Source organism: Eschrichtius robustus, chromosome 4 (assembly GCF_028021215.1).
Source record: "Eschrichtius robustus isolate mEscRob2 chromosome 4, mEscRob2.pri, whole genome shotgun sequence".
NCBI lineage: Eukaryota > Metazoa > Chordata > Mammalia > Artiodactyla > Eschrichtiidae > Eschrichtius > Eschrichtius robustus.
The window spans coordinates 11,519,358-11,547,013 of record NC_090827.1 but is presented as its reverse complement, the minus strand read 5'-3'; the positions used below and the strand labels follow the sequence as shown (position 1 = coordinate 11,547,013).

General features: G+C 33.3%; 1 protein-coding gene across 4 annotated transcripts in view; it reads right to left on the bottom strand.

The window, feature by feature from the left end:
- CCSER1 (coiled-coil serine rich protein 1) overlaps nt 1-27,656 on the bottom strand; it is a 1,308,992-nt gene that overhangs the window by 953,096 nt on the left and 328,240 nt on the right. For all 4 annotated transcript variants that reach the window (XM_068542049.1, XM_068542050.1, XM_068542051.1 and 1 more), the window contains exon 5: nt 26,877-26,997. In XM_068542049.1, coding sequence (XP_068398150.1) covers nt 26,877-26,997 — 121 coding nt within the window. The remainder of the gene's footprint in view (nt 1-26,876; nt 26,998-27,656) is intronic.

Sequence of the window (27,656 nt, the reverse complement as noted above, 5' to 3'; positions counted from 1 at the left end):
AAAGATACCACCAGAAAACTACTAGAGCTAATCAATGAATTTGGTAAAGTTGCAGGATACAAAATTAATGCACAGAAATCTCTTGCATTCCTATACACTAACAACAAAAGATCTGAAAGAGAAATTAAGGAAACAATCCCATTCAGCATTGCAACAAAAAGAATAAATTACTTAGGAATAAACCTACCAAAGGAGGCAAAAGACTTGTACTCAGAAAACTATAAGACACTGAAGAAAGAAATCACAGATGACACAAACAGAGGGAGAAATATACCATGTTCTTGGATTGGAAGAATCAATATTGTGAAAATGACTATACTATCCAAAGCAATCTGAAGATTCAATGCAATCCCTATCAAATTACCAATGACATTTTTTACAGACTAGAACAAAAAAATCTTAAAATTGTACGGACACACAAAAGACCCCGAATAGCCAAAGCAATCTTGAGGGAAAAAAATGCAGCTGGAGGAATCAGACTCCCTGACTTCAGACTATACTACAAAGCTACAGTCATCAAGACAATATGGTACTGGCACAAAAACAGAAATACAGATCAATGGAACAGGATAGAAAGCCCAGAGATCAACCCATGCACCTATGGTCAACTAGTCTATGACAAAGGAGGCAAGGATATACAATGGAGAAAAGACAGTCTCTTCAGTAAGTGGTGCTGGGAAAACTGGACAGCTATATGTAAAAGAATGAAATTAGAACACTCCCTAACACCATACACAAAAATAAACTCAAAATGGATTAAAGACCTAAATGTAAGATGGGACACTATAAAACTCTTAGAGGAAAACATAGGAAGAACACTCTTTGACATAAATCACAGCAAGATGTGTTTGGACACACCTCCTAAAGTAATAGAAATAAAAACAAAAATAAACAAATGGAACCTAATGAAACTTCAAAGCTTTTGCACAGCAAAAGAAACTATAAACAAGACGAAAAGACAACCCTCAGAATGGAAGAAAATATTTGCCAACAAATCAATGGACAAAAGATTAATCTCCAAAACTTATAAACAGCTCATGCAGCTCAATATTAAAAAAAACAAGCAACCCAATGAAAAAATGGGCAGAAGACCTAAATAGACATTTCTCCAAAGAAGACATACAGATGGCCAAGAGGCACATGAAATCTGCTCAACATCACTAATTATTAGAGAAATGCAAATCAAAACTACAATGAGGTATATCACCTTACACCAGTTAGAATGGGCATCATCAGAAAATCTACAAACAACAAATGCTGGAGAGGGTGTGGAGAAAATGGAACCCTCTTGCACTGTTGGTGGGAATGTACATTGACACAGCCACTCTGGAGAGCAGTATGGAGGTTCCTTAAAGAACTAAAAATAGAATTACCATATGACCCAACAGTCCCACTACTGGGCATATACCCAGAGAAAACCATAATTCAAAAAGACACATGCACACCAGTGTTCATTGCAGCACTATTTACAATAGCCACGTCATGGAAGCAACCTAAATGCCCATCGACAGACAAATGGATAAAGAAGATGTGGTACATATATCCAATGGAATATTACTCAGCCATAAAAAGGAATGGAATTGGGTCATTTGTAGAGACGTGGATGGACCTAGAGACTGTCACACAGAGTGAAGTAAGTCAGAAAGAGAAAAACAAATATCGTATATTAACGCATATATGTGCAATCTAGAAAAACGGTACAGATGAACCGGTTTGCAAGGCAGAAATAGAGACACAGATGTAGAGAACAAACATATGGACGGCAAGGGGGGAAAGCGGGGCAAGGTGGTGGTGGTGGGATGAATTGGGAGATTGGGATTGACATGTATACACTAATATGTATAAAATAGATAACTAATAAGAACCTGCTGTATAAATAAATAAATAAAATAAAATTCAAATTTAAAAAAAGCAAGAACAGCAACTCGATCGGCTGTATGAATAAAATTTAAAAATTAATGAGTATAAGAAAGGACAGGTATAAATTAAGCAAGGTTTGTTTGAAACTAGAATGTACTCTGAAATATATCATGATATACAGCAGAACGCCATAGCTAAGAATATAAAATTTAACACACAGAAAACCAGAGACTTATTAGATTATGGCATCAGTACCAATCTGAAACTTACAAAAATAATCTTCACATTTTCTTCTAGTTATGCACACAGAGATCCATGGCTGTTTCAAGAATGTATCAGATTATGAGAGGCTTCCTTCAACATAAAACCGCAATACATGTGCATTAACAGAAACAAATATTATTTGAATATGATTAAAAGACCAAAAAAATCCTCTGATAGCAAAACAGAGAAATTATATTATTGCATCATTTTAATATACATTGAATTGAGAATTGATAGAATTTAGAAAACAGACACGTGAAAATCTTGAAAGACAAATCTACTTTCAAGAACAATATGAGGGTTTTTTCCCTTTATATCCAAAGCCCCAGGATAAAGCAGCTAGGAAAAAAAGAATGAACATTGCTGCTTTCACAACACTAATTTCATATCGAACAAGGCCTTGAAATACATACTCTGCAATGTTTGAGCACAAAATTTTTTATGTAATTCTAAATGTGTACTAAAATTTTAGTGTATTCACACAAAAATGGAAGACAATTAATTGTATAAAGTAATAAAATTTTAAACTTGGCAAGCCATATATAGGTTTTATTTCCTATATGCAATTACATTTTAATTTAAAAATTACACTCTAGATAGAAAATTTTAGGATGAGAATTATTTTCTTCTTTTTTAAAATATTTCATTAGCTAATACTGTACAGGGTTTAAGAATAAAAACTGATGAGGAGTATTATTGCATACATCTTCTGAGAACCAAATAATTCAAATAATTTTAACATAATATTTATTTAGCTCCTCCTATAAGTGAAGTGCTGTGCTACCTAGAGAACATATACTTTTAAAGACTCTAAAATTATTCATCTTCATCTTTTAAAATGTCACATTTGTTTTATACTTTAATATGTTGTGAAATATTCTGTTTAACATATACGGTAGATTCTTGTGCCTGAGATTGTTCAATCAAACCTAAGAAATTTTTTGTAAGATAAACACATGGTTCTTCTTTCATTAGCTACTATCAATAATTATATTAGTCAACTGAAAGTTAATAAATTTGGTAAATTGAAGTTTATTTCTATAAAGCTATTTAACTTGAGATTTTTTTAAAAATTAAGTTTGGGTAAATTAAGGAGGCCTTACTTTGTAAGAATATATAGATAAAAATATAATTATAGGCTACTCAGATACCATTTGAAAGGGCCAAAAATATTTTTAGAAAAAAGTATTCTTAATTGCGTTTCTTCCATTTGCTAGGCTATTTTTAAAAATAAATTTTCAATGTTTTCCCAAACAATACCACACCAAAGCTTAGAAACATATGCCAAGTAGGTATATATCTTACATTTCGCAAATATTTGCATCTTCCAAAGTCATATTTAAAGCAATATTTCCATTGACGTTTTCCCATTGTGAGCATAGAGAATAGTAGCTTAACTGTCATAGAAAGTATTAAAATGCATCTAAAGGGCAACCTGGTGTTACCAACAGCCCAAAGCAAAAAGAAAAGAGTGGAGACAAATGAGAAGCAATTATTCTTAAGTCAAAGGACACAATTTACTTGCTAAAACATAATCCTCTCAATATGACAGTGTTTATGACCCCTGGATTAGCCTGGTCTCATTTTATATCAACAGATATTAATATCCCTTAACTACCAGGATCTAGGATTTTTATGTCATTTTAAAGACCAGAAATTTAAGTATGCAATAACCAGCTACTTAGTCAACATTTTATGATATTATTATGAAATCTTTTACCTTTTGCAAGTGAAATTCCTATGAATATCAAATGCACTTATCATCATCATTAAGAATAAAATGAACTTTTAATGAAGGTCAGGAAGGGTACAAAGGAATAAATTCCTCCTCAATATTTAACTTCTGTTTTCTTTTTGTATTAGGTTCTATGAAGAAAAACTATTTTAACAATTAAAATTGAAAAAAAGAGTGGAAACCCTTCATAAAGTTACATAATATACGTGTTTGCTCTATTTTTTTAATTGAGATATAATTGGCATATAATACTATACTAGTTTCAGGTATATAACATAATGATTTGATATTTATACATATTGTGAAATAATCACCATATAGTTAGACATATATTTTCTTTATATTTGCCAAATTCTACTATTGACAAGATTTTCATTTTTGTTTGCTTTTAGGAAGAATTTGATATTCTATTTCTTTGTTTCTCAGTCATTGTCACTATACATACTTTACTTATAAATTCATAAAACTCTGAAACAATGTAGGGCTGCAATGAATTTCCTATGATTAGTCTGATTTTAGAAGTCATATAACATATTCTCTCCAAAATATTTCTACACATTTTATCATAAAAACATTTATCTACTAATCTATTTTTTTGCTTGCTTTGTTTGGTTTGTTAGTTGCTCTTCTTTCAAATCTACATTTCTGTAGGCTCTAACACTATATCCAGGTAAAGTGACATCAAAATTATTTAAAACAAATGATATGAAAAAGTACACGAACTCCTTTCACTCTAATTTATTTTCTCTCTCATTATACAAATCACACATACATGCCCATTATAGAACATGGGGATCAATCAAACACACACCAACTATGTGGGGCTTCAAAAGATCAGAAATTCCGAATTAATCTCTACTGCATGATGAGTTCATAGAGATGTTTTCCAGTATGAAAAAAGAGAGGGAGGGGCTTCCCTCGTGGCGCAGTGGTTGAGAAGCTGCCTGCTAATGCAGGGGACACGGGTTCGAGCCCTGGTCTGGGAAGATCCCACATGCCGCGGAGCAACTAGGCCCATGAGCCACAACTACTGAGCCTGCGCGTCTGGAGCCCGTGCTCCGCAACAAGAGAGGCCGCGATAGTGAGAGGCCCGCGCACCGCGATGAAGAGTGGCCCCCGCTTGCCACAACTAGAGAAAGCCCTAGCACAGAAACGAAGACCCAACATAGCAATCAATCAATCAATCAATCAATCAATCAATCAATCAATCTTTAAAAAAAAAAAAAAAGAGAGGGAGGATTAATGTGGCCTTTAAACACCAGGAACTTTGATGACTACATGTTGAAAAACGGCCAAAATGTTGAACGGAACAGAAAAAAAACATTAATAGGAAAGAAATGCTACATGCAGTACTTTTAAATTTCTCTTCTTTTTTTTTTTTTTTTGGACTTTGTGACACTGCCATTTTAAATCTAATTGTTCGTACAAATGACGGATTTGGCTACTCCATATTTCTGGTTTTCCATGAAATAAACCTGTTCTTAGCTGCTTTTTGAATTAACCCCAAAGGAAGTACAACTGCTGGCTCTGTCACAGCAACATAGTCTAAATATTCCTTTTGGAGAGTGCCCTAAAACTGCAAGGTATAATGGGACATGAAAAGTCACAGTTTTATTAATGCAATTTCTTGCCATTAAGATCTGACAAAAATTCTTCTGCTGCTGGGTTTATGATACCATTTTGATTAATTTGTTAGAAAGAGAACTGGAACAACTTCAGCATGATCAGCACTGGTTATCAAGACATTATACAAGCTTAGGTAAATACATGGAATGAAAAAAACAAAAGGCAAGACCATTGCGTAATTTGCATATATCAACATGAATGCAGAGCCATGTTCAAAAACAAGAGATAAAGCCTGTGAAAAGAAATGAAGAGTTTGATTCAAGCACTATTAACTGGATGTCCCAAATTTCATCACACATGCAACAGTTTTTGCTAAGTAATCAAAGAAATTTTAAAAAGCAGTTAATGGGATAAGTTAAGTAATAGGGAGGACAACATTTCATGTTTAGAGACATGAAATAAATTTCCTGGTAGCTCTTGAGTAATAAGCAGTTGCTTTCTTCCTAGGGAATCTGGCAGACATACAGTTAGTACCTCCGCCTTGCACGTGGTAAGCACTCAAAACACAGTATCAAATTAACTTTGTGGAACCAGGGCATGGATTCAGCCATAGGGCAAGAACACCTTAAAATCTGACACTAACATGTATATTTCATAGCTAACTTTATTTTTAGAAACATAAGACTTATGTATTGATAAAAGATTTACTAATAATTAATTAAGGCTTAAATAGTTATTATATAATCACTGACTCACATCACTTGCAGAAAGACTCGAACACTTGTCATTAGAGTTGTAAAAATGTAAAATGTAAAAAAAAATTTTAAATAACATTTTAGGAAAAAAATGATGCCAAATTTTAATCTTTGTCTTGATTTCTGCCTCTGTTTAAAGACCTTAAGTGATACTATTATTACATGTGACCCGTAAAACAAAATAAGACTTGTAAATACTTAAAACGTGCATAAAGATTTTTAAATTTAATTCTTTTTGTGATGCAAATATGAAGATATTAAGAATATGAGGCTTGATATCATCATTTTATGGAAAAATTCATCTTTTGTTACAGGATAGACAAGACTTGGAATTTTTATCATCTAAAATTTATTGCACCTGTCTACATTGAAATAATACAATTGTTGATGGGAAAAATCACACCAAGTCATTGATTTGAAATGAAAGCAGTAGGCTTCATAACTTCTACTTCAAACCTACATTATATATCAGGATTTATGCATATGTTCTCAACTTAAACCTTATCAAAATTGTTAATATTCTGAATACAACCAGATTATTGTAAATAATGGTGTTTTGGCTTTTAAAAAACTGTCTATTAATATAATCAAGGTACACGTTAAGGCTCAATTATAAGCACATATATTAAAACTCATAGAAGGTATATGTGTTAGATAGTATCTGTTGTATCTGTGAAAAACAAATACTATCCCTTTTCCTTCCCTCCCCTTTCTCGCTGTAAACTCCCTATTAATAGAGTATATTTTTTGATTCCATTGAGTTTGAACTTATCCATGAGACAAGAGTAACCAGTGGATTGTGGGCAAAAGTGCCAGCATGCTAGTTTTTAATGTATTCTTTAAGAGACATTTCATGATTCCAATTCACCCTCTTGTACTCCTGCACTCCACTCCACCATGACAAGAACATGCCCTGAATAGCCGCTGATGCCGGAATGAGGAGACAGGGATACCAGACCTGAATCCAACCCTTTAGCCAAAGCCAAGTTAAGCCCCTTCAGCTTATTTCAGAAAGCAAAGCAGAACCACAGCTGAGCCCAAGACCAACGAGCTCTGAGATGTGTAGTTGGTTGTTCTGCAACATTAGTGCAACAAACCTCACTAATACAGCAATTTGTGTTTTTCTCTGGTTTTATACTGATTTTCGCTATTCTATTTCTAAGTTTTTATAACATTTCATATATTGGTGTGGTGCAACTTGTAATCTGTTGTGGAATACAGCAAAGTTAAAAAAAAAACCCTACATTTTAAATTAAGCATTAAGTCTCTTTAATCTTAATTGATTAAACAATCAATCGCCACAAAAATGTTAACAAAAGTTCCCCGAAATAGTTTGTAAAAGCAAATTAAGATACCAATACAAAAAATTCTGTGTTTAGAGTGTATGGGTAATGTGTGTTCCTTCTTAATTATGAGGAGGATGTAATAAGAAAAAAATAACCCGTCATGTACCCAATGTAAACTGATAGTTCTTGCTCACTTTGTCTTCACAGTAGAATATAGGAATTATCTCACAGTAAAAAAGTCTCCTCTTTGCATGGTACCATGTTAACTGACACTCATACATATCATAACCATGGTCTCACTTTTTGCATGGTTTTGGTTAACATATTACCATGCAAAATAAGAACTGCTGGTATTACTGAACACTTTTCAGTTATTAAAAAATAACTTTGCAATATTACTTTTATTTTTAGCAGTTTGATGTTGTTGCCTTAGAAAGCATAATAAATAAATAATAATTCATACTGGTCTTGCTTCCCTCCTATGTACTTGATGACTTTTCTTTGGATTTCTGTAGTTTTAATCTATTTCAAGGAAAATATTGGTTGACTTAATCATGGTTGATTAAACTCAGTGGCGTTTGACTAAAATGACAAATACATCACTCAAAAGTTAACCAGTGAAAAGTAATTATAATTGGATTGAACTGGATTGTGTGGTGGTGTAATTTTAGTCTGCCAAATTGACGCAAGTTACGTAAGTTAAGTCCTCAGATGCAAGAGAGTGTTTAACATTTGAATGTTGCCTCAATAGTTATACTACCTAGAGAGTGTTTTTCTTTATTTTTGGAATCTGGGGAAGGATCCCTGCGTGTCCTGAATTGGAAGGATCACAGTAGATTTCAGGACTTAATTATACCAGGCTGGTAGAAAATGTTGGTGTGACAAACTGAACGGCTGGAAATGTGACCAAAGGCAATAATATTCTCAAAGGAAAGAAATTTTGTCATGAGTTAAATGGGTCCTGTATTCTTGAGCATTTGCTTATATTCCCTTAATCACATTTTTCTAAATATCCCTAAACAGACAGATAAGCGTGTAATTATTTATTTTTGCTTGTACGCATTTTCATCAGTGTCCCCTCCCTTGGATAGGTTTGAAGGATAAAATAATGGTTATTATTACTTACACCTGCTATCATACATGGTTAGAATCAAAAAAAAATTAACCAGAGGACCTCAAAAAATTTGCAAAAATGAAAATCAGTCATACCTCAGTTTATGAGTACAAATCAATTCTAGGAAATAGAATATACTCACCTTTTATAAATAGTGAAATGTAGGAAATCTACTGATAAATTTATTGAAACTGTAGGTCAACATTTCATATTGAAGGCATTTGCTGTAAATTCCAACTCCTCAATACAAATATTATTGAGCAAAATAATTTCAAGTAGGATTTTTCTATTTTCTACTTTTTAATAAATGTGTCACAGATCATTTTCTGAAAAGAACACAATGATTCTTTGATGCCTTTCAAACTATCTTTCAATAGTTCTATACGTATCACCATAGGAACTGAGGCCATTCTATCAAGCTTCTTTAATTGTTGTGTCTTCAAGTAGAATCTATCATGCTTTCATTGAGTCACTCTGGACCTAAGTTATCTAAATTATGTTCCAGCAGTTTTGCTAAAATTACATTATGAAATAGGTCCCATTGATTCTTTGAGAGGTTTCTGTTTATATTTAAACTTTGAGCGGATAACCACATTAAAACATTTTTGCAAAAGACAGTATTTGAATGAATTCCTTTCCTGATGAAAATAAAAATGTGAATTGATCTTAATTAATTTTAATGTTGGACTGTCTTTCAGCACTAAATGCAAAGGGGTTTGATTTGCTACTTCCTCACTCTATTCCACTGTTGCAGGGGCCTAATAATTATGGAAATATCTGTTTACAATGTAGAATCCCAAACTGAATAAACTGTGGGCCTTTTATTTAATGTTTGGCCCCTCAACCTCTCTATGATAAAATGATCATCTCTGCCTTATAGTTAAAACTGTCATTAAAAATAAATGATAACAATGCATAAACTATAAACAATTGTTCATCTGTGTTACTCTTATAACTACATGCTATTTGTTTATTTTTTTAAGTACCCATATAAAAATTAGCAGGAATCCTTTAGCTCAAATAGAATTAATTCTACAACAGGATATTATATATTTGCAGAAGTGATTTATATATTTGCTGGCATGAAATACATTGCCATCTGTTATTTTAGACATTCAGTTGCCCATAAGGATGAAGTAAAGTAGGTGACAATGCAGCTAAGCTGTAACTAACTAGTAGGTGGATAAAAGTCCATTTCTAAAGTAAGTAGGCAAAATAGCAAGTCTTAATAAGCTAACCAATTTGGGAGATCAGCACCAAGCTGGCCAATAACAGTGGTCATGTCAGTCCAAGTCAAATTTGTAACAATAGTAAGCATTTAAATTGCTTCTTATAATTTTTAAAGCACTATTATCTAATTATAGCAACCTTATCTAATTATAACAACCACTATTATCTAATATCCAATGATTATTGGATATTAACCATTTGAACAAGAGGTGACAAGGGCTCAAAAATTTAAGTGACTTACCCAACACAGAATACAATATCTAAAATTGGAGAAGGAGCTGATATACCACATTAGTGTTTAGACATACAGTTACTTCAGGGAACCACTGGCCCAAGACTGTGGGAATAGAGAAGAATTAAGCCATTTTAATATTTAGTAAACAAATTTATAGACAGGTTAATGCTGAAACCAGATTAAGACCAGGAACTAGAAATTATGAGAGCATCTAAAAAGAAAGACAAATGTGAATGAAGAGAAACTACAGAAATCCGGTGCCCAACAAGGAGAATCAGGGTCAGAAACCAAGGCAAGGGATACAAGCAGCAACATAGCCATAAAAAGAGCTGGAAAAGAATATTATTTTGAACCAGTGACTATAAAACCCAGGAGACCCATTTCTCATCTATGGCAAGAACTGTTTTGAAAGTATGCTAGAGTTGGGACCATCAGTTTTAAGGTGAAGGGAGTTAATTAAATGGCAGAATTCTATTTTAACTCTTAGTTGAGAAAAGCAAGTCATCTTCAATAAAAGTTCTAACTAATGTTGACTGAGCATTTTTTGCAGCCTTTTTAAAAATCCTTCTAATGATTCTATAAACTGAGTATAAATTTCCAAATGTATAAATTCCTGAGATTCAGAGAGATTACATAGCCTGCTCAAGATCAGCAAACTTTGAAAAGACAGAACAAGAATTTAGAAGTAAAGTCTCAACTGAATAATTTCCCACTTCACCCAAGATTAGTGAAACCTCAATTGATATTTTACGAATGTTGACTCCCAAGACTGAGCTTTTCACCACTGCCCTGTGTATTTCCTAAATCTGTTTTAAAAAGTGTAAATCTTAACATAACACGCTAGTTCTCACTTGAAGTTTAAAATAAGATTTTCACTTATAAGATTAAGATATAAGATACTGGAATTCATTTTTAACACTTGAGATCATATTCCATTTCTCTGTGTGGAAATATTTTCTATTCATCGTCTCTCAGTACACTGGTGTTAATGACCCTGTATAATACTCTGAAACATGAATCAAGAGAGAATCCTCTTTGAGAGGAATAAAAGTTGAAGAATGGCTTTAGTTAACAGTGAAAGCTTAATCATGGATTTGTAAAATTATCTACCCACATCATTAATTATTAATTCCAAAACTCAATAAAGTACAAGGAATTCTCATTATCCTAGTATTTTATCCAAGTCCCCATATGTATGATTCTGTATAGAGAAGTAAAACTTGCCATACAATAAAATATTCACAAGTGAACTGACTACTTATAAAATCAATCCTCCCTCAAATACTCTCTCCCCATTCCTATCTCCATCAGCAATACAAGGTGCTTGAAAGATGATTTTTACATTAATTGATGATTTTAAAAGGCTTTGGGGAATGAAATCTTGGTATATTCATGTGAGAATGATCCTCTTAACATAATTATATACAATTAAAGTGAAGGATGTCATATCTTAAGAGCTATCATTCTATTTTGTTTAAAATATTATACCTTTCCAAAAGTTATTACAACCTAAATGTTGTAAAATATAAGGTAAACAAATTATTTTCATGTTGTCTCAGTTTTTAGCCACTTAACATCTTTTCTCACTCTTTCTTATACAATTTTGGCCTACATATTTACTGGATTCACATTTAGAGGCCTTTTTCTTACACATACTATCTTTAGATATATGTGAATTTCTTTACTTATAAATGTTGGACTATGGCCATGTATTATAACCACTCACAATAAATTTCCTTACAAACAGTGGTTCGGGAACAGGGAACATGCTATCTCTGAAGGTCTTGCTCCACTTTTTCTACGTGGAAAATTCTTTTGAACATTTAAGACAGTTAAAAAATATCACTCCTTATGAGAAGCCTTTCTACTAACCTGTGTTGACCTCTCTACTACAACCCATATAACACTAGATTAATATTCATTGTTTCAACCATTTATTCCAAACATGCTTATAGCCCCTACTATGAATCTGGTGCTGTGCTAAGGCCCTCCAATGCAATGGTGAATAAGAGAAAGGTTCCCTGCATTCATCAAATAAAAAATTACTGTGATAAAGACTTAAACAAGTATGTAAAAAAAAGAAATATTATTTACAAAAAGGGAATGACTGCTGTACATTGAAATTCTGAGAAAAGGGCATCTATGATTACTTAAAGTGACTTTTTTTTTTTTTTTTTTTAATGAGAAGACCTTCTGGGCATAATCTAAGTAGGACAGTTGAAGACAAAAAAGTTAGTTGCTCTCTTTAAGAAAATAACATGCGTGTGTAAGCAGTGCAGCAAACAGCACACATGCGGTCAACTTTTACTTATGATTTCCATGAGGTTTTATCTGAAAGACAATGAAATGATATTAAACTTATTCCACAATTTTTTGACCTAGTAAATATAAACATGATTATTTGGTTTCACATGACTAGTTAGTTTTCATTGGTTATCATTCTGTCAATTTACATGTCTTAGAGGTAATATTTTACACTTTTAAAATTTCTGCTTTCAGATTAACTTATATGTCTCATTGGTTGGTTTTGAATTATTTTTTTAATTAAGGTAACAGTGCTACACATGAGAAGTGGAAATACTAATTTGTAAGATACTGCACAATAACATTTATAAATTTTAAATACCATCGTTATATATATAATTATAATGTCATTTTAATATGAAATTTTTATTGAGATTTTTGGTGGTATGTTTATTTTGGGACAGGAGGAAGGATCGATGCTTAATATCTATGAATTTAACAAGCCCTGTAATATCTCTGAACCTTGAAATTGAAACAATGAGTTACATTTGTGCCAAATGAATATCAGATTTACAAAGTATACACACAACTATTTTGAAAAGTGCATTCTTCCTACTGGCACAAAATGATCATAGATATATAAAATATGTACAGCAGAAAAATATAAAATAAGTTCCCTGAAGACATTTATATTTTAATTTCTATGAGTCTGCAATTTTTTTGTTTTTGTCCTTAAGATCTTTTTTGAGTATCTGTCATTCATAATCTAAGTGAGCACTGATTAATAGGAAATACACATAAGCATCTGCCCTCTTCAAACTTAAGTCATTTCTCCTGGCATTGGAGATTTATCCACAGTTTTAATAATGGAATAGAGAATCAGAAACACTTGAACCAAACTTTGTCTTTACTGGTGCAACACAGACCAACCTTCATAAATTGATTCTTCAACTCAACCAAGTTTCCGAAGATGATTGGTTAGAGAGCAGTGTGTCAGTACACTTGGCAATGCATTCAGTTTGCTTTTGAACTTCCGCTTTGCTCTCAGTTCACTCTGTATAGGGCACTGAAGTAGCTACAGATTACTCTCCAGGGCCTCTTGGTCATCAAAGAACATTTAAAGCTTTGTCAGCCTTGTTAAGAAGATAAAAACTATAACAGATGTTGTAATACTCTGTTATAATAATCCCAATCTCATCATGGTGGTGGGTGAAGTAAATCATTTCCAGTTTCTCTCAGGGAGCTTTAAGTAGCTTCTAATAATTTCTTTTCCCGTCCAGGTCAACTACAGGTAGGGGAGAGAATCTGATCAATAATTGGGATACAATAGTACAGTAGTTTTAACGAGTTATTTTTTTCTTTCTAAGATGAGTAGATAATATTTCTTTGTGGCACATTAATCTTATAACCATAAAACTTACTCAAGTAATCAGTTTTAAATTTAAATAGTAGCCATTTACCATGTAAAAATTTTAAACTGCCAGGTAATTAATGATGTGAAATATATAGAAACTACATTAAATTTAAATTGTAAAATAGCTGTCAGCCACCTGCTTCCCATTATATCTTTGACAATATCAACTTTCTGAAAGTAAACTTTCATTCATTTTAAAAATGCTTTCTAATCTGTCTTAGTCCAATTAAAGGATAAAGCATGTGTGTACAGTTCAATATAATGCAATAATTTTCAGTTTTATTTGTTTAAGCAAAAGAGCATTTTCTCTTGAAATGCATTGATTTCAAAATAGAAAATAGAAAAAAAGAGAGATTACTTCTTTAGCTTTACTATATTATCCAATTCTGAGTGGATGGTCAAGTATGGGATTATTTTCGTAGTTATTTATAATGCAATAGAAATAATACACTTAGCAGAAAAAATTATATAGACATATAATTCTGTGAATCTCCTTGGTCTAATATAGACTTTTGGCATTTACACATTTAACTTAGATGATTATTCAGTCAATCAGCTTGTGATAGGATGGGACAAGAAAACAAGAATATCCTGAAACATGATATATTTACTAAGGGGGAAAAATGTTTAAATTTTCACCTGGAATGTGACTGGTTTCAGATCAGAAGATACTGGAGTTTATAGATTGATGTAAACATAATAGAATAGGTTTTAAATGTCAAAAATGTTTAAAAATAGAAAATTATTGTAATTTCACCAATATTTAATTCTTACTGTGTAGCGTGTCAAATTTTTGAAATTACATAGCACACAGAAATGTTAAAATAGCAACTGAAAATGTCAGAGTAAGAGATTATGTAACTTAACAAAATATTTATTTTAAATTCTTCATTTTAAAGAGGAGATAAAAATGGGGGGTGGGGGACAAATAGAGCCTTATGGTGAAATAATAACTGGCATGGAATAACTAAACACATAGAAAATACAAAGAAAAATAACTGATATAAAAACATAGCACCCTTTAAAAATCTTTTCTTATAATTAATTTTGTTAAAAAAAAATCAGAATCTTGTTGTAACTGACCTTGTTATATCCTAATTGTCTTAAGCTAAATATAACATTTTTAAATCAAAGAAATATATAATACGTTGACTTAAATAACAATAATAATAACAACAAAATGCAGTTGATCTTGTTTGGAACAGATTCTCGAGATTGGAAGAGATTTTAAAGATCAATGGGCCCTGTTACCTCTATGGCCTAAATCCACCTACATCATTCATACAAAAAATAGTCATATAAAAATTTCAATGACAAGAAGCCTGCTACATTCATTGACTGTTATAAAATCCATTCTTATACCATAATCTACCTTTGTATATATCTTCCTTGTAGATCTTCATTATGCCTTTTTGGTCCACACAGAATCATGAACATGATGTTATTTCTGGTCTCAAGTTACAGAGAAAATACTAAGCTTACTTAATTCTGTAAAAGTCATTCAGTAACTAAATTCTTTAAAGAGTAAATATGTAAGTTCTTTTACCAATACTTTATTTTGATGCACTGTATTATGATATCTCTGAAAGCATGTGACATTTTAAATGGATATGTTGGTTGGAGAGAACACCTTTTATTTTTTCCCACCTTATATTATTTCTCTAAATTGATATATACCTTTTTATTCCTTGACAAAATATGTAACTTTAACCGGATTGATATGAACTTAATTAAAGTTATATTCTGGGGATTTCCCTAGCGGTCCAGTGGTTAAGACTTCACCTCCCAATGCAGGGGGTGTGGGTTCCATCCCTGGTGGGGGAACTTAAGATTCCACATGCCTCATGACCAAAAAACCAGAACATAAACAACAGAAGCAATATTGTAACAAATTCAATAAAGACTTTAAAAAAAAAAGTTATATTCTGAAGAAACATAAAAAAGAGAAAATAACAACAACAGAAGGGTGTTAACAAGTAGCTAAAAAAACGAAAGACACTAAGTAGGACAGAAGCATTAAAAAAAGTTTTCTTTTCTTCCTGGTTCATTGGAGGAGAAATATATGCATAAATGAAGAGGCACTGATTGACTGTGATAATCAACAGTGAAGAATTTTGTTACTTGAATTCTTTTATTTATTCTGTTGATTTGCAAGTGCTAATCATCTTTTGCATTATTGTCTTATAATGGCATCCATATTTTTTAGGTTGTAAAAATCTATAAAAAGAACTGAATATGAAAAACAAGAATGATTGTCTAGTGTGTCAAGTTGTACATTTAGTAATTAAAGTAACTGAAAAGAAAGTATAATTTATTCTTTTTTAAAAGGGTCATCTTGGACAAATTACTCAATCTATATGTGCCTTGGTTTCCTCAGGTGTAACCTGGGGATAATAATAACACACAACATTGTTGGGAGAATTAAATGACTTAATACTTGTAAAGCTTAGAATAGTACATGACACTCAGTATGAACTATGTAAGTGCTACTGAATACACCAATATATTATTTTAAATAATGTATTTATAAATTCAACAAAAAATATTCCAGTGCCTACATTGTATAAAATTTTGCGCTAAGCACAGGAGATTAAAAAACAAACAAAAAATATTGGTAGACTATATGTCCTCAAAAAATACCTGTCTTCAGTGTCTGGTGAGAGCACAGAATACAGGCAATTATATTTTTGTCTAATAAGTACCATAATGGAGGTGTTCAAATATTATAGGAGTTCATGGGAGTGAATTAGTCTAAAAGAATCTTGATTTTTCCAGCAATTGTGGGGATCCTTTAGTTCAGAGATTTGAGAATATTCATGAATGTGTATTGTAGATTCCTCTAAAAAGCAAAGCAAAGTAGATTCTTTCACGTTTTATAAGATGCTTTCCTAGACTTTTCACTCCTTCGAATATCTCTTTGAAGTTTGTGCTGCCAGTGTTTGTTTTACAGAGAACTATGGTTTAGAAATACAAACAGTCTTGCCTTGTCCCAGACATGTGAGTCAGGTTTCCAAACTCTTAGTTCACAGATCTTTCTTATCAATCTGTATGATAAAATTACTGTTTGAATTCTATGTGGCATCTTGAAACATCAATTATTCAAATATTTACTATGTTAATACTGAAAGATTAACAGTGGCTATGCATTAACCAAACCTAACTTTATTTTCCATTTGATAGAATAGAAGGTTCTACTTTCTAAATTAAAGATAATTTATTTTACCTCAAAAATAAATAAAATCAAACAATTCTCCAGTATTTTTGAGTACCTACTAGTTATTATTATCCCAAGTATTAGAGAAGATTAAAAAAAAAAAGATTTTGTTGTAAAAGAGACTCAAGTCTAGTAGAAGAAAAAACTCTCCTTTAAAAATCAAGCAATCACATATTATGAATTGGTAATCTTGAGGAAATATCTAAAATCATAAATTCCATAGAGCATCACGTTTTTTTTTTATAGACCTCCTCTCCTATCTTCATGACCAACTTCTTCCTCCAAGAGATATCAAATCAAGTTATTTTTTATTGTTTTTCTTGTTTGTGCCCAGAATTATTCTACCCGTTTTACATTTATATATTGAATACTTATAGAATACTTAAATCAGCCTTACAAAGCAAATGCTGTTGTCCTTATTTTATCAATGAGGATATTTGATTTCAATAAAATCAATAACTTGCCCTACATCATCTTGCTGTTAAGTAGAGATACGTTAGATTTCAAAGCTTTTGATTTTTTTTTGTACTAGTCGAGCTCCCCTGAGAGGGGAAAAACAGGAAATTGATATTGGGTAATATAGCCTTTGTTTATGGTATTATTAAATAATTTTATGTTATTATCTACATTACAGAATAAATTTAATTGAAATATTTCGTTTATCTGAAAACATCATTTTTCCATGGGATGGTGTTAGCAGGGGCAGTTGAAAGTTGGCATCATCCGTTTAATCTGTGCGTAAGAGCTACTTTCACTACAATGGTGATGCACCTGCAGTCTTTTTTAGCGACCTGATAAACTGTATTTATATTACACTATAAAGAGTACAATGGTACTGTGCTGCACTGATGAACCGAAACACTTCAGTCATCAGGCTGTCCCAACTCATCTGAAAAACAGCATTTGCGTGTTCACTGTACAAAGAAGGATTTTCAGATCAGATGCATATGTTACAATAGGAGTTTTTGATTGGTCTGCACAAGGGACCAGATATTATGATTCACTAAGGAGCAGAAAAAAAAAAATAACAACACTCAATCAAGGGAAGCAGGTTCTCTGGGGATTTTTATTTATTTGGTATTAAAATCCACTGGTTCTTGAGTAACACATGAAGTATGAAAACAATCAACTTGCTTGAGCCTTTTTTTTTTTTTTAATTTAATAAACCAGTGACTGATGCGATATTTTCCAATAAGGTGAATAGATACTATGAAACACAGAAGGATCCGCTTACAAGAGACTCACAGTGAATATACTCCTGCCACCAGGATGAAAGGTAGAGGGGAGAGGTTCTCAGTTGGTAGAAGAGTTTTAAGGAAACTGTGCTTGGCTCTAGGGCCTAGTAATGGGCACAAAAGTGGTCTCTTCAGAGGTCTCTTTCTGGGCCACTCTCCTGCAGTTCCCTTACTGAGAGGGGATGGGTATCCTTCACCTCTATCTCCTGGGTTTTCTTGTCCCTCCAAATAGTTTACGAAAAACTTTGTGGTCTCCCTGACCAGCTCTTGAGAGTTCAAGATGCTTCTGCCTTCACGGTTGGCCAACCCATCTTCACTCTCCAGATTTTCTGGGCGGATGTCAGAGTCTAGTCTGTGTTCTGCTTCAGTTTTCTCAGGCATAAATCAGCGTCTGTCTTTTGTGTTTCCAATTGCAGAAAACACATTTGAAACTCTGAACGATTCTCTTGAAGACCCTTCACTAGACTTGGGATTAGAAAGTTACTCCTCCCAACTCCAACTTCTCCTAAAGCTGTGGAGGAGACTCAAATTTAGGCCACAGCTCTCTCCACAGAAATGTCTCCATGTATCTCCTCTGACAGCCCTCTCCACTGTTGAATTGAGCAAAATCACAAAACAGGTTATCGTTTCTTTTGAAGACCTGCATGGGAAGAGGGCTGTTTCATATTCATAATAGTGTCCTGATACTTAACATGTTTATGCCCCAGTTTCATTTTTAAATGAAAATTATGTTTATCAGAAGTCGCAACTTATTAAAAAAACATCCCACCAACTGGAAAAGAGATCTGCAATGCAATTCAAGTTTGGAAATCTGAATATACAAAGAACTTCTCCAGGTAAATATAAAAGAAAGACAAATCCCCCAGTAAAGAAATGGACAAGAGATACGGATCGGCAATTTCTGTAACAGGAAAAACAAATGTCCAATAAGCACTTGCAAAGATGCTCAAGATCACTAGAAAGAAGTCCATGCAAATCGAAACCACAATGAGATGCTGGTTTACACCCATAAGGTTTGCGGAAGTATAAAACTTCACGAGGCTAAGTGTGCACAAAGGTGAGGACAATGAGGACCCCTGGAGAGTGGTTTAGTACCGTCTGCTGAAGTGAAAAATGCATGTGCCTTACAACTCTGCCACCCATTGCCAGCTGCAGGAGCCCATGAATGTTCAGAGCAGAACTGTTTGTAAAGTAAACATTGCAAGCCATGTACACATCCATTCACAGGAAATTGGATAAATACATTTTGATCCATTTATATAATGGAATATTATACAGCAACAAAAATAACTAAACTAGAGCTATAAGTTAAACATTTACCAGCACACTGTTGGGTGGTAGTTGTGCCTCCTGGATCCCTATGGCTTCTGTGGGGGAAAAAGGAGCTAACTGTCCGTGCCTAGACCCAGGACAAGAACTAGGTCCTCTGTGGCGATGACCTAGGGAGGTAGATATAAGCTTAAAATGAAGAGGAGTTTCCCAACAGGCAAGGCTGGACAAGGACAGAAGAAGCTGCCCTCCGAGGGCAGGTCACTGGAGGTATATGAGCAGGGGTCGGGCAACTGTTTCATGGGCAGTGTACCAATCACTGAAAATCAGTAAGTAGTGTAAGGGCGGGGTGGGATTAAGCTGGCCTTTAAGACACCTCTTCCACACCCAGAGGCCCTGTGGTTCTGTGATTCAGTGAGTTTGCAAGGCAAGGTCAAAGAGGACAGGACTGAACTACTAACCAAACTCTGACCCATCCATGTGATGAAACACTGCTCACTAATAAACGGGTATGGACCATGGCACATGCAACAATATGGAAAAATCTCAAAAACATGCTGAGTGGGCTTCCCTGGTGGCACAGTGGTTGAGAATCTGCCTGCTAACGCGGGGGACATGGGTTCGAGCCCTGGTCTGGGAGGATCCCACATGCCGCGGAGCAACTAGGCCCGTGAGCCACAACTGCTGAGCCTGCGCCTCTGGAGCCTGTGCCCCGCGACAAGAGAGGCCGCGATAGTGAGAGGCCCGCGCACCGCGATGAAGAGTGGCCCCCGCTTGCCGCAACTAGAGAAAGCCCTCGCACAGAAACGAAGACCCAACACAGCTAAAAATAAATAAATAAACAAACGTGGGGTTTTGATTCGGCATTAAAAAAAAAAACATGCTGAGTGAAAGATGCGTTGCACAAAAGGACACAAACTATGTGATTCCATTTATGTCATGCCTCAGTTTCTGACTTTTTTTTTTAAACGCGAGAGTTTTAAGACACCAAGTCATAGTTGGTAATTAAAGGCTACAGATCAAATATAGGAGGAAATTTATTGGTAAAGAATCATAAGAATTTACGTAAGGTCCTACATGAAATTTACCTACATTTATATGCATTTTCAGTGAGAAGAATCAATGGTAACAATTCAAGAAGGAATTTTGTGCAAAATGCATTTTCGTATGTTTCCCACTTATAGAATTCCACTGATAATACCCAATATAAATTAAAAGAATATCAGAACTCCCCCTTGACTAAACTATTACTAATTCAAAATAACATGCTAGGATTATCACAATAATATATTATCTTACCATACAGTGAGTAGTTTCTTCTTTATCCTTGGTAAGGGCTTGGTATTATAAGTTTTAGTTTAATAACTATAATTTGCCTAGGTTCTGAAAAATATATTGACTGAGTTCACTTTTCACATTTCATCATCTCCAATGGCAGCACCCTAGTCCAAGCTGCTGTCAGCCATCATCTAAATGATCTCACTGTAGACACTCAACCTGTCCCCCATTTAGAGGTGTGCTGGTAAATAGTTAACAACGAGTACTCTGGGAGGGGGAAAAGCCCTGATTTATAGAATTTGCCAATTACTGTGGTGTAAATACGCTCACCATGGCTGAGTGAAAGCTTCCAACATGAGATCACTGAACCTGGAGTTGAAAAGAAATGGTAACAATTTGGTTCTCCCAAGCCAGCTCCATCATACCAATGCCCCTACCACACCCAATTTGCTCTTTATAAGAAACCAGGACAAAGTTTTCTAAAGAGAAATCTGATTGTGTTACCTGGGCCCTGCTTAGATACATGTTTTTGGCTCCCTTTTACTCCCACCAGCTTTCATTTCTCCGTGCTCCCAGCCATCACAGGATATTTCCACAAGCCCTTCTCTCTGCTGCTAAGTTCCTCCTTTGCATTTTCACTTAGTTAACTAATATCCTCCATATCTTAGCTCAAGTGTCACTTCCTCAGGGAAGTTTTCCCTGACTCTCTTGGCCATGTTAAAGCCCCTTACCATAAGCCCTTATAACATGATATACATATACCTCTGTATTATAGCCATTGTCACTTCCACAATCTTGCATTGTTGCAATTAATCAATGTGTGTCTTGACTTGACTACACTCTAAGTTTCATGAGAGACAGCACCTGCCTTTCAACTCAAAATGCCCAGCCCTGAGCACAGTGCCAAGAACAAAGCAAATACTCAAGAACTATCTATTTTTTATGGATTAAATTAATGAATACATGTCTATTTAAAAGGATAAATGAATATGTTCCCCTGAAATTTGTAAAGGAGAGTTGGAAACTAGCTGACAATAGAATCATTTGATGTGTCCAGTGATGTGTCCAGTACAACTAGAGTTTGTGTAATAACTTTATAGCTGACATTAGAGAGTACTTAAACTTTTCCTATTTTAATATACATAGCTTATTCATTTATTATAAAACTAAATAAAACGAGCTGATAGAACGTTAAACTTATATTCTTAAGCATTCTCTAAGAATAAAATAGGTAGTTTTAGCCATTCTTAAAAGATAAGACATTCTATACTAAATGATAGCATCCGTGACCTTTCGGAAGCAGCTCTATGAACCTTCCTCAGGTCAACCACATGAATCATTACATGGAGACCTTGAAACTTGGACTGAACGACAAAATGTTTAGGTAATGCTTCATTTCCATAAAATGAAACAATAGATCACATTATTAGGAAGTTTAGATCTCTCTCTATAAAATAAAATAAAAACACAGAAATGGACAAAGAAGTAACAGGATAATTTCTCTTTCCCTTTCACCTCTATATGTCCAAATTTACAATTGTCCATAAAATCCCTTCATTTCAGATATTGAGCCATGGTATGTACAAACAGAGTGTATGCGTTTCAAAAACATATTTCTAAAAAAAGCACAAAATAAAATCTATAACCAATCGTGGAAGCTGTATTCTTTCATTCTCTTCAGATTTTGAATTGTATGTACAGTTCATGAGGCGCTCATTTGCTCACATCTGTGATTTGAGAAATGTTTAGGTTTGAGTAACATGCTAAGTGTGACTGGATATATGGACATACATTTTCAATATTAGGATTTTTTAAATTTATAAAGCTTCATACTCAAAGCTTTGATCACAACATTCTATGCTTATGGTCAAATATTTGGAAATTGTATAATTTTATTGGATCACAGGGATTTTTTCTTTTTTTCCAGCAAATTTATCCTTTCCATGGTATCCTGAGCTACCTGTTAGACTAGACTGAAAAGTAAAGTAAAATCCACACCTTCGTTTTCTGAATTAAGGGAAACTTTAGATATGAAAATGAGAGACAAGCTCTGACTCTCTCCCACTATAATGCTCAGAATGTAGCTTTCCTTCTAAAAGATTTAGGTATTTCCTCCCTATCACTTGCTATGCTGAAAAATTTATACTTCATCCCTAATAGGAATTCATAACTCCTATTTTTTTCTTATTACAATAAATATATCTAAAATTGATAAATACATGAGAATATTTAAAAATAAATTGTCAAATATAGTATATTTATTAATCACCAGAATATGACTAAAAGTTGGTAAAATAATATAAGTATTTCAGTCATAAAATGTTTCTTACACTCTAAAATGATACATCAATAAAATGGTATGGTATATTTAAGACCAATATTCTGGGTTTACTTTCATAAATTTATACTGATATATCAATAAACCTGACTTAACTTTAAACAATCATATGCCTGGCGAAAATCTACCTCTTACATTGGAGAAAAAGCATCTGTTGCTTTTATACTGTGATTTACCTTTTTAAGTGCATGTTTTACCTCTTCACCTAATTACAACAGCATCAAAATACATTATCTTACATATTCTTTTGTATGTACAATCTTATGTATTCTAAAGCCCATATACTAAGATTATTGCAGTTCCTCCTAGCAAGAGATTTGATGAGTTCTAAACTACATGGACTCTGTGAGTCCTATGTTTCAAAGACTCAATTGTTTACGAATTCATCATGTGAAGTGTGTAAAATCTGAGACAAAAATTTACTTAAAGAAATAATTCCACCCTGAATTTAAAGGGAATATTAAGTATCCAAAGACAATGTCTCAACATATAGCATGCTAGTATCTTAGTATTATACTGGTGGGTTATTAATTTTCCTAATGAGAAATCCAAAATACACAAAACGAATACTACATAGGGCTTTAGTAACTCCATCTATAAAAATGTGGCATGTTTATTTACCTAATATATATGTTGTAAAAAATCACAAAAATTTTATATTCTTGCCTTCATATTTTGTTTTAGGCATTGCACTGTAAGATAGATAAAGTAACTCCCACATTAAAAAGAAACAAACTATGGTTAAGAAAGCATCAAAAACTAGCCCAAGGCCTGAATTCCTAACCATCAAGTTATACTGCCTCTCAATAGCACAGCTGGATCAAATAATATGAAATAAAATTAAATAGGTGAGAAATCATTTAAAACAAGAAATGAAGATACACATGATTGTATTTTAATGTAGTATTTCAAAGTCCATAGTTTCAACATAATAAAGAATTCTGACTTTTAAAACTAATGGTGCTAATATTACTACCTATATTGAGTATCCATTGTTTTGACTTCGTAGCGTCATACCTGCCTTCTTTTCCCAACATCACCCATATTGTGAGTATGGACTCACCTTTTCCCTCTCATCTCTACCCTCTGCTCCAGAGTTTGTCAAGTAACCTGTTTCTAGCCAATCAATCATCAAATATTCCTAAATACAGTGATTGCTTCAGCATAGTCATGTCAAACAAGCTAAGCTGGTCAAAGCCAATGAGACTCAAATATGGGGCTCTTTTTGTTTTGATTAAAGGGAATGAGAAACCATTTCTTTCCACTGGATTTGTTGAAAAGATAAAAACCCACCTCAGTACCTGCTGAAGGCAGTAATGTCACTAGAGGAACCTCTCTGAAAATGGAAACTACAGATCAGAAAGCAGAGCAAAGAGAAGCAGATGGAGAAAATGACCCTCCTTGACATTGTCTGAGTACCAGACTCAACCATACTTGAGGAAATTTCTACCTCTACACTTTCAGTTACATGAGCCAATAACAACCATCACCCTTGATTTTTCTGAAATCAATTTACATCGGGGCTTCTCTCAGTGGCAAACAAGAGTTTTGAATTAATCACTACATCTGAATTGTGTTCTTGTGATATAGCCATACCTATCATTTAATTCTCAAAACAGCAGTGTGAGGTATGGAGGGCATATGTAATCTCCATTTGATAGATGACCACTATTTGAATGGCTTTATTAAGATCTCATTGAATATACATGTTAGAAAAAGTTTTAAAATATAAGAAGTGTATGCCTTCCTGGTCAGCTCAAATGGTAAGAAAAATATAACAGAGACGTTAATCAAGTAATCAATAACTAATTGAATGTGAGATGTGAGGAAAAAACATATCAAGATTTTAAGAAAAGAAAAATAATGGTCGCTTTACGTAAATATGGGAATCAGAAGGAATGAAAAGCTGGAGGGGGCTAGAAGGGTCATTAATTTGGTTTAAGCATACTTAGTAAAAGATTCTGGTAGGACACCTAGTTAGACAAGCCTGGTCAAGAACTTTATATATTAGACTTGCATTAAGAAGAACCTTCAAGAGAAGAATATATATCTGTAAATCATCAGTAATGTTGGTAGTTGAAGCTATGGAAGGGGAAACATAACTAACACTTTTATGGATTTTTAGATTTCAGGTCCTTTAACAATATCACTTCACATAACACTAGCAATGACCCTGTAAAGATGGTGATATCACCCCATTTTTTCTGACAGATGTAGAAAAAAAAAGACAAAGAGTTTAAGTAAAATGTCTCCAATTTCCACCTAATATGTAGAAAAGTTAAGATTTTAACCAAGATCTCTCTGACTCAGAAAAACAAAACAATAACAAAACCTATAGAAATGAATGAATGATCCTGTTGAGGGAGAGTGTTTAAATGAGAAAGTAGATTCAGAGAATACAGAGGAGTTATCAGAGTGACTGTACAGTAACAGGAAGAAAAAGAACAGCCAGTTAACAAATGCTGTCTACTTCAATCTATACCTCAGAATAAAGAAGCATGAATATTTATGAAGTATCTAAGACTGGAAAAAAGACATTTTATGTAAACAAATAATACTATTCGCCAGTTTTGAATAGAGTCACTGAAAGATAATTAAGAGAATTTAAGATCCAATTTACAAATATAAACACACATACATTGCAAAAAATGCATTTGAGTTTTCTAATATAATTCAATTGGCACATATGAGAAGTAATTTTCTTCCTAGTAGACAAAAAAGGCTTTTGGAACCGAAAAATTAGACTATATTAAGAATAGTTGAATTGTTTTCACTTTTAGCTTATATTAAAACTGAATTACAATCATTACTTTCTGAATTGGTTAGTATTTCTTTCCTCTATGATGAGAATATTAATACTATCTTCATGCCATCAAATATACACATTGCTCTATTTTACTTTGACATTACCGAAATGTAACATTAAGGGATTTTCTAATTGATTTTCACAAAGAGTATCAGACATTATTATGTTCCAGGAAACTCAGTCTTAGCAGCTTATCCAGTAGAAAGACATCAAGAAACAAACAAGTATGATACAGTTAATCTAATGGGGGAAAACAGTAGGTACCACAAGGTAACTCCTACTGCAGCCAGCAATCCTTGGCAACACCATACATCTCCTAGTCTCCTACCCAAGACCTTAAAGCAAGCATGGCACTACTTTGACTGGAAAATCATCAGTAGGTTTTCCCTTTTAATTTACTTAATACATAACTAGAAATAATTCTAGTTTATTTGATATTTTAAGTCCATGTACCTTACATTTGCTATTATGAATTTAATTATTTGGCCATTATAAGAAAAAAATCTATTATTCATTCAATATAAGATCAAATTTAAATTTAAATGAAGCTTGATCTGTTTAAATGGAAAAAAATATGGAAACATTAAATAGTATAAAGTTAAAAATAACTTTCATTCCTTATAAAGTACAAACCAACTTAAGGCTAAGAAATTTATATTTAAAAGTGATCATATTTTAGAACATTAAAGACTACAACTATATAATAAGGAATCCAAGAACAGTACATCTATAATCACAGTGTTAAGGAAATGAAGTGCTTCAGTCTACTTACTCACATCACTGAGATGAGGTAACAGAATGAAACTTGAAAGGCATATAGTTCAAACACACAAAGTCAGAAGACAGAAGTTATTCATTGAGGCATTATTAGGATAAGTTGATTTTTTAAAATGTGCAAAATTTATTTCCGTTCTCTCAATATACTAATATTAATACATTCATTATAAAGCACAATTTTTGAGTGATCAAATTCTGATCAGTTATCTAACCAGTAAGTTTTACAAAACTCTGAAAAATCAAATGAACAACTTACTGTTTCGAAGGCTCAGGAAATTTTAGTTCTTCTCTTTTCTTCATCTCTATTGTTGGGTCCATAGGAGTGAGAACTACAGCAGCACATGAGACCACAGAGTGGTATGAATCCTCCCGGCAAACTGTTTTATTAGAAATAATAATTGTACATGTCACAATTATTTCTTGACTGTTCTCTCTTTTTCTCTTTTTTATTTTCAGTCAAATGAAAGATAATTCAACTAAAACATTAATTGCCATTAAATTATCTTTAATTATCATTTTCTATTCTGTCTTTCCACTCACTAGCTGTATGACCTTAGGCACCTTTTGTTTACTTTTTTTTAAGCCACACAGTGGAAAAGGTGTTGCCCACACTTTATAATCCTTCATTTAAAAAAAGCTTTTCATTGAAGAATAAGAAGTGCACTAATTACACACAGTTAATCTCCACAAATCACTACACAAATAAGAGATGTTCATCATGACCAGTGACACACACATTGCTTCTTTCAAAGTCTGTCAAGCATTGGTCACTATGCATCTGTTACTCAGTTTTAGCAAGACATCCAAGTGTATAGTTGCATTGCTTCCTTCTCTCCCAGTGTTAAACCCACGTGACATTTTACAAAAATGGATAATCTAATGAAGGAGTTTGCCAAAAGAAGTGAAAGTGCGGCAAAGAAATAAAAACTGATAGTACTGGAAGTGATATTTGAATTGATTACAAATGAACGACAAATAATCACTGATCTAAGTACTCATTTCAAGAACCATGACTGGGACAACAATGTAGGAAGAG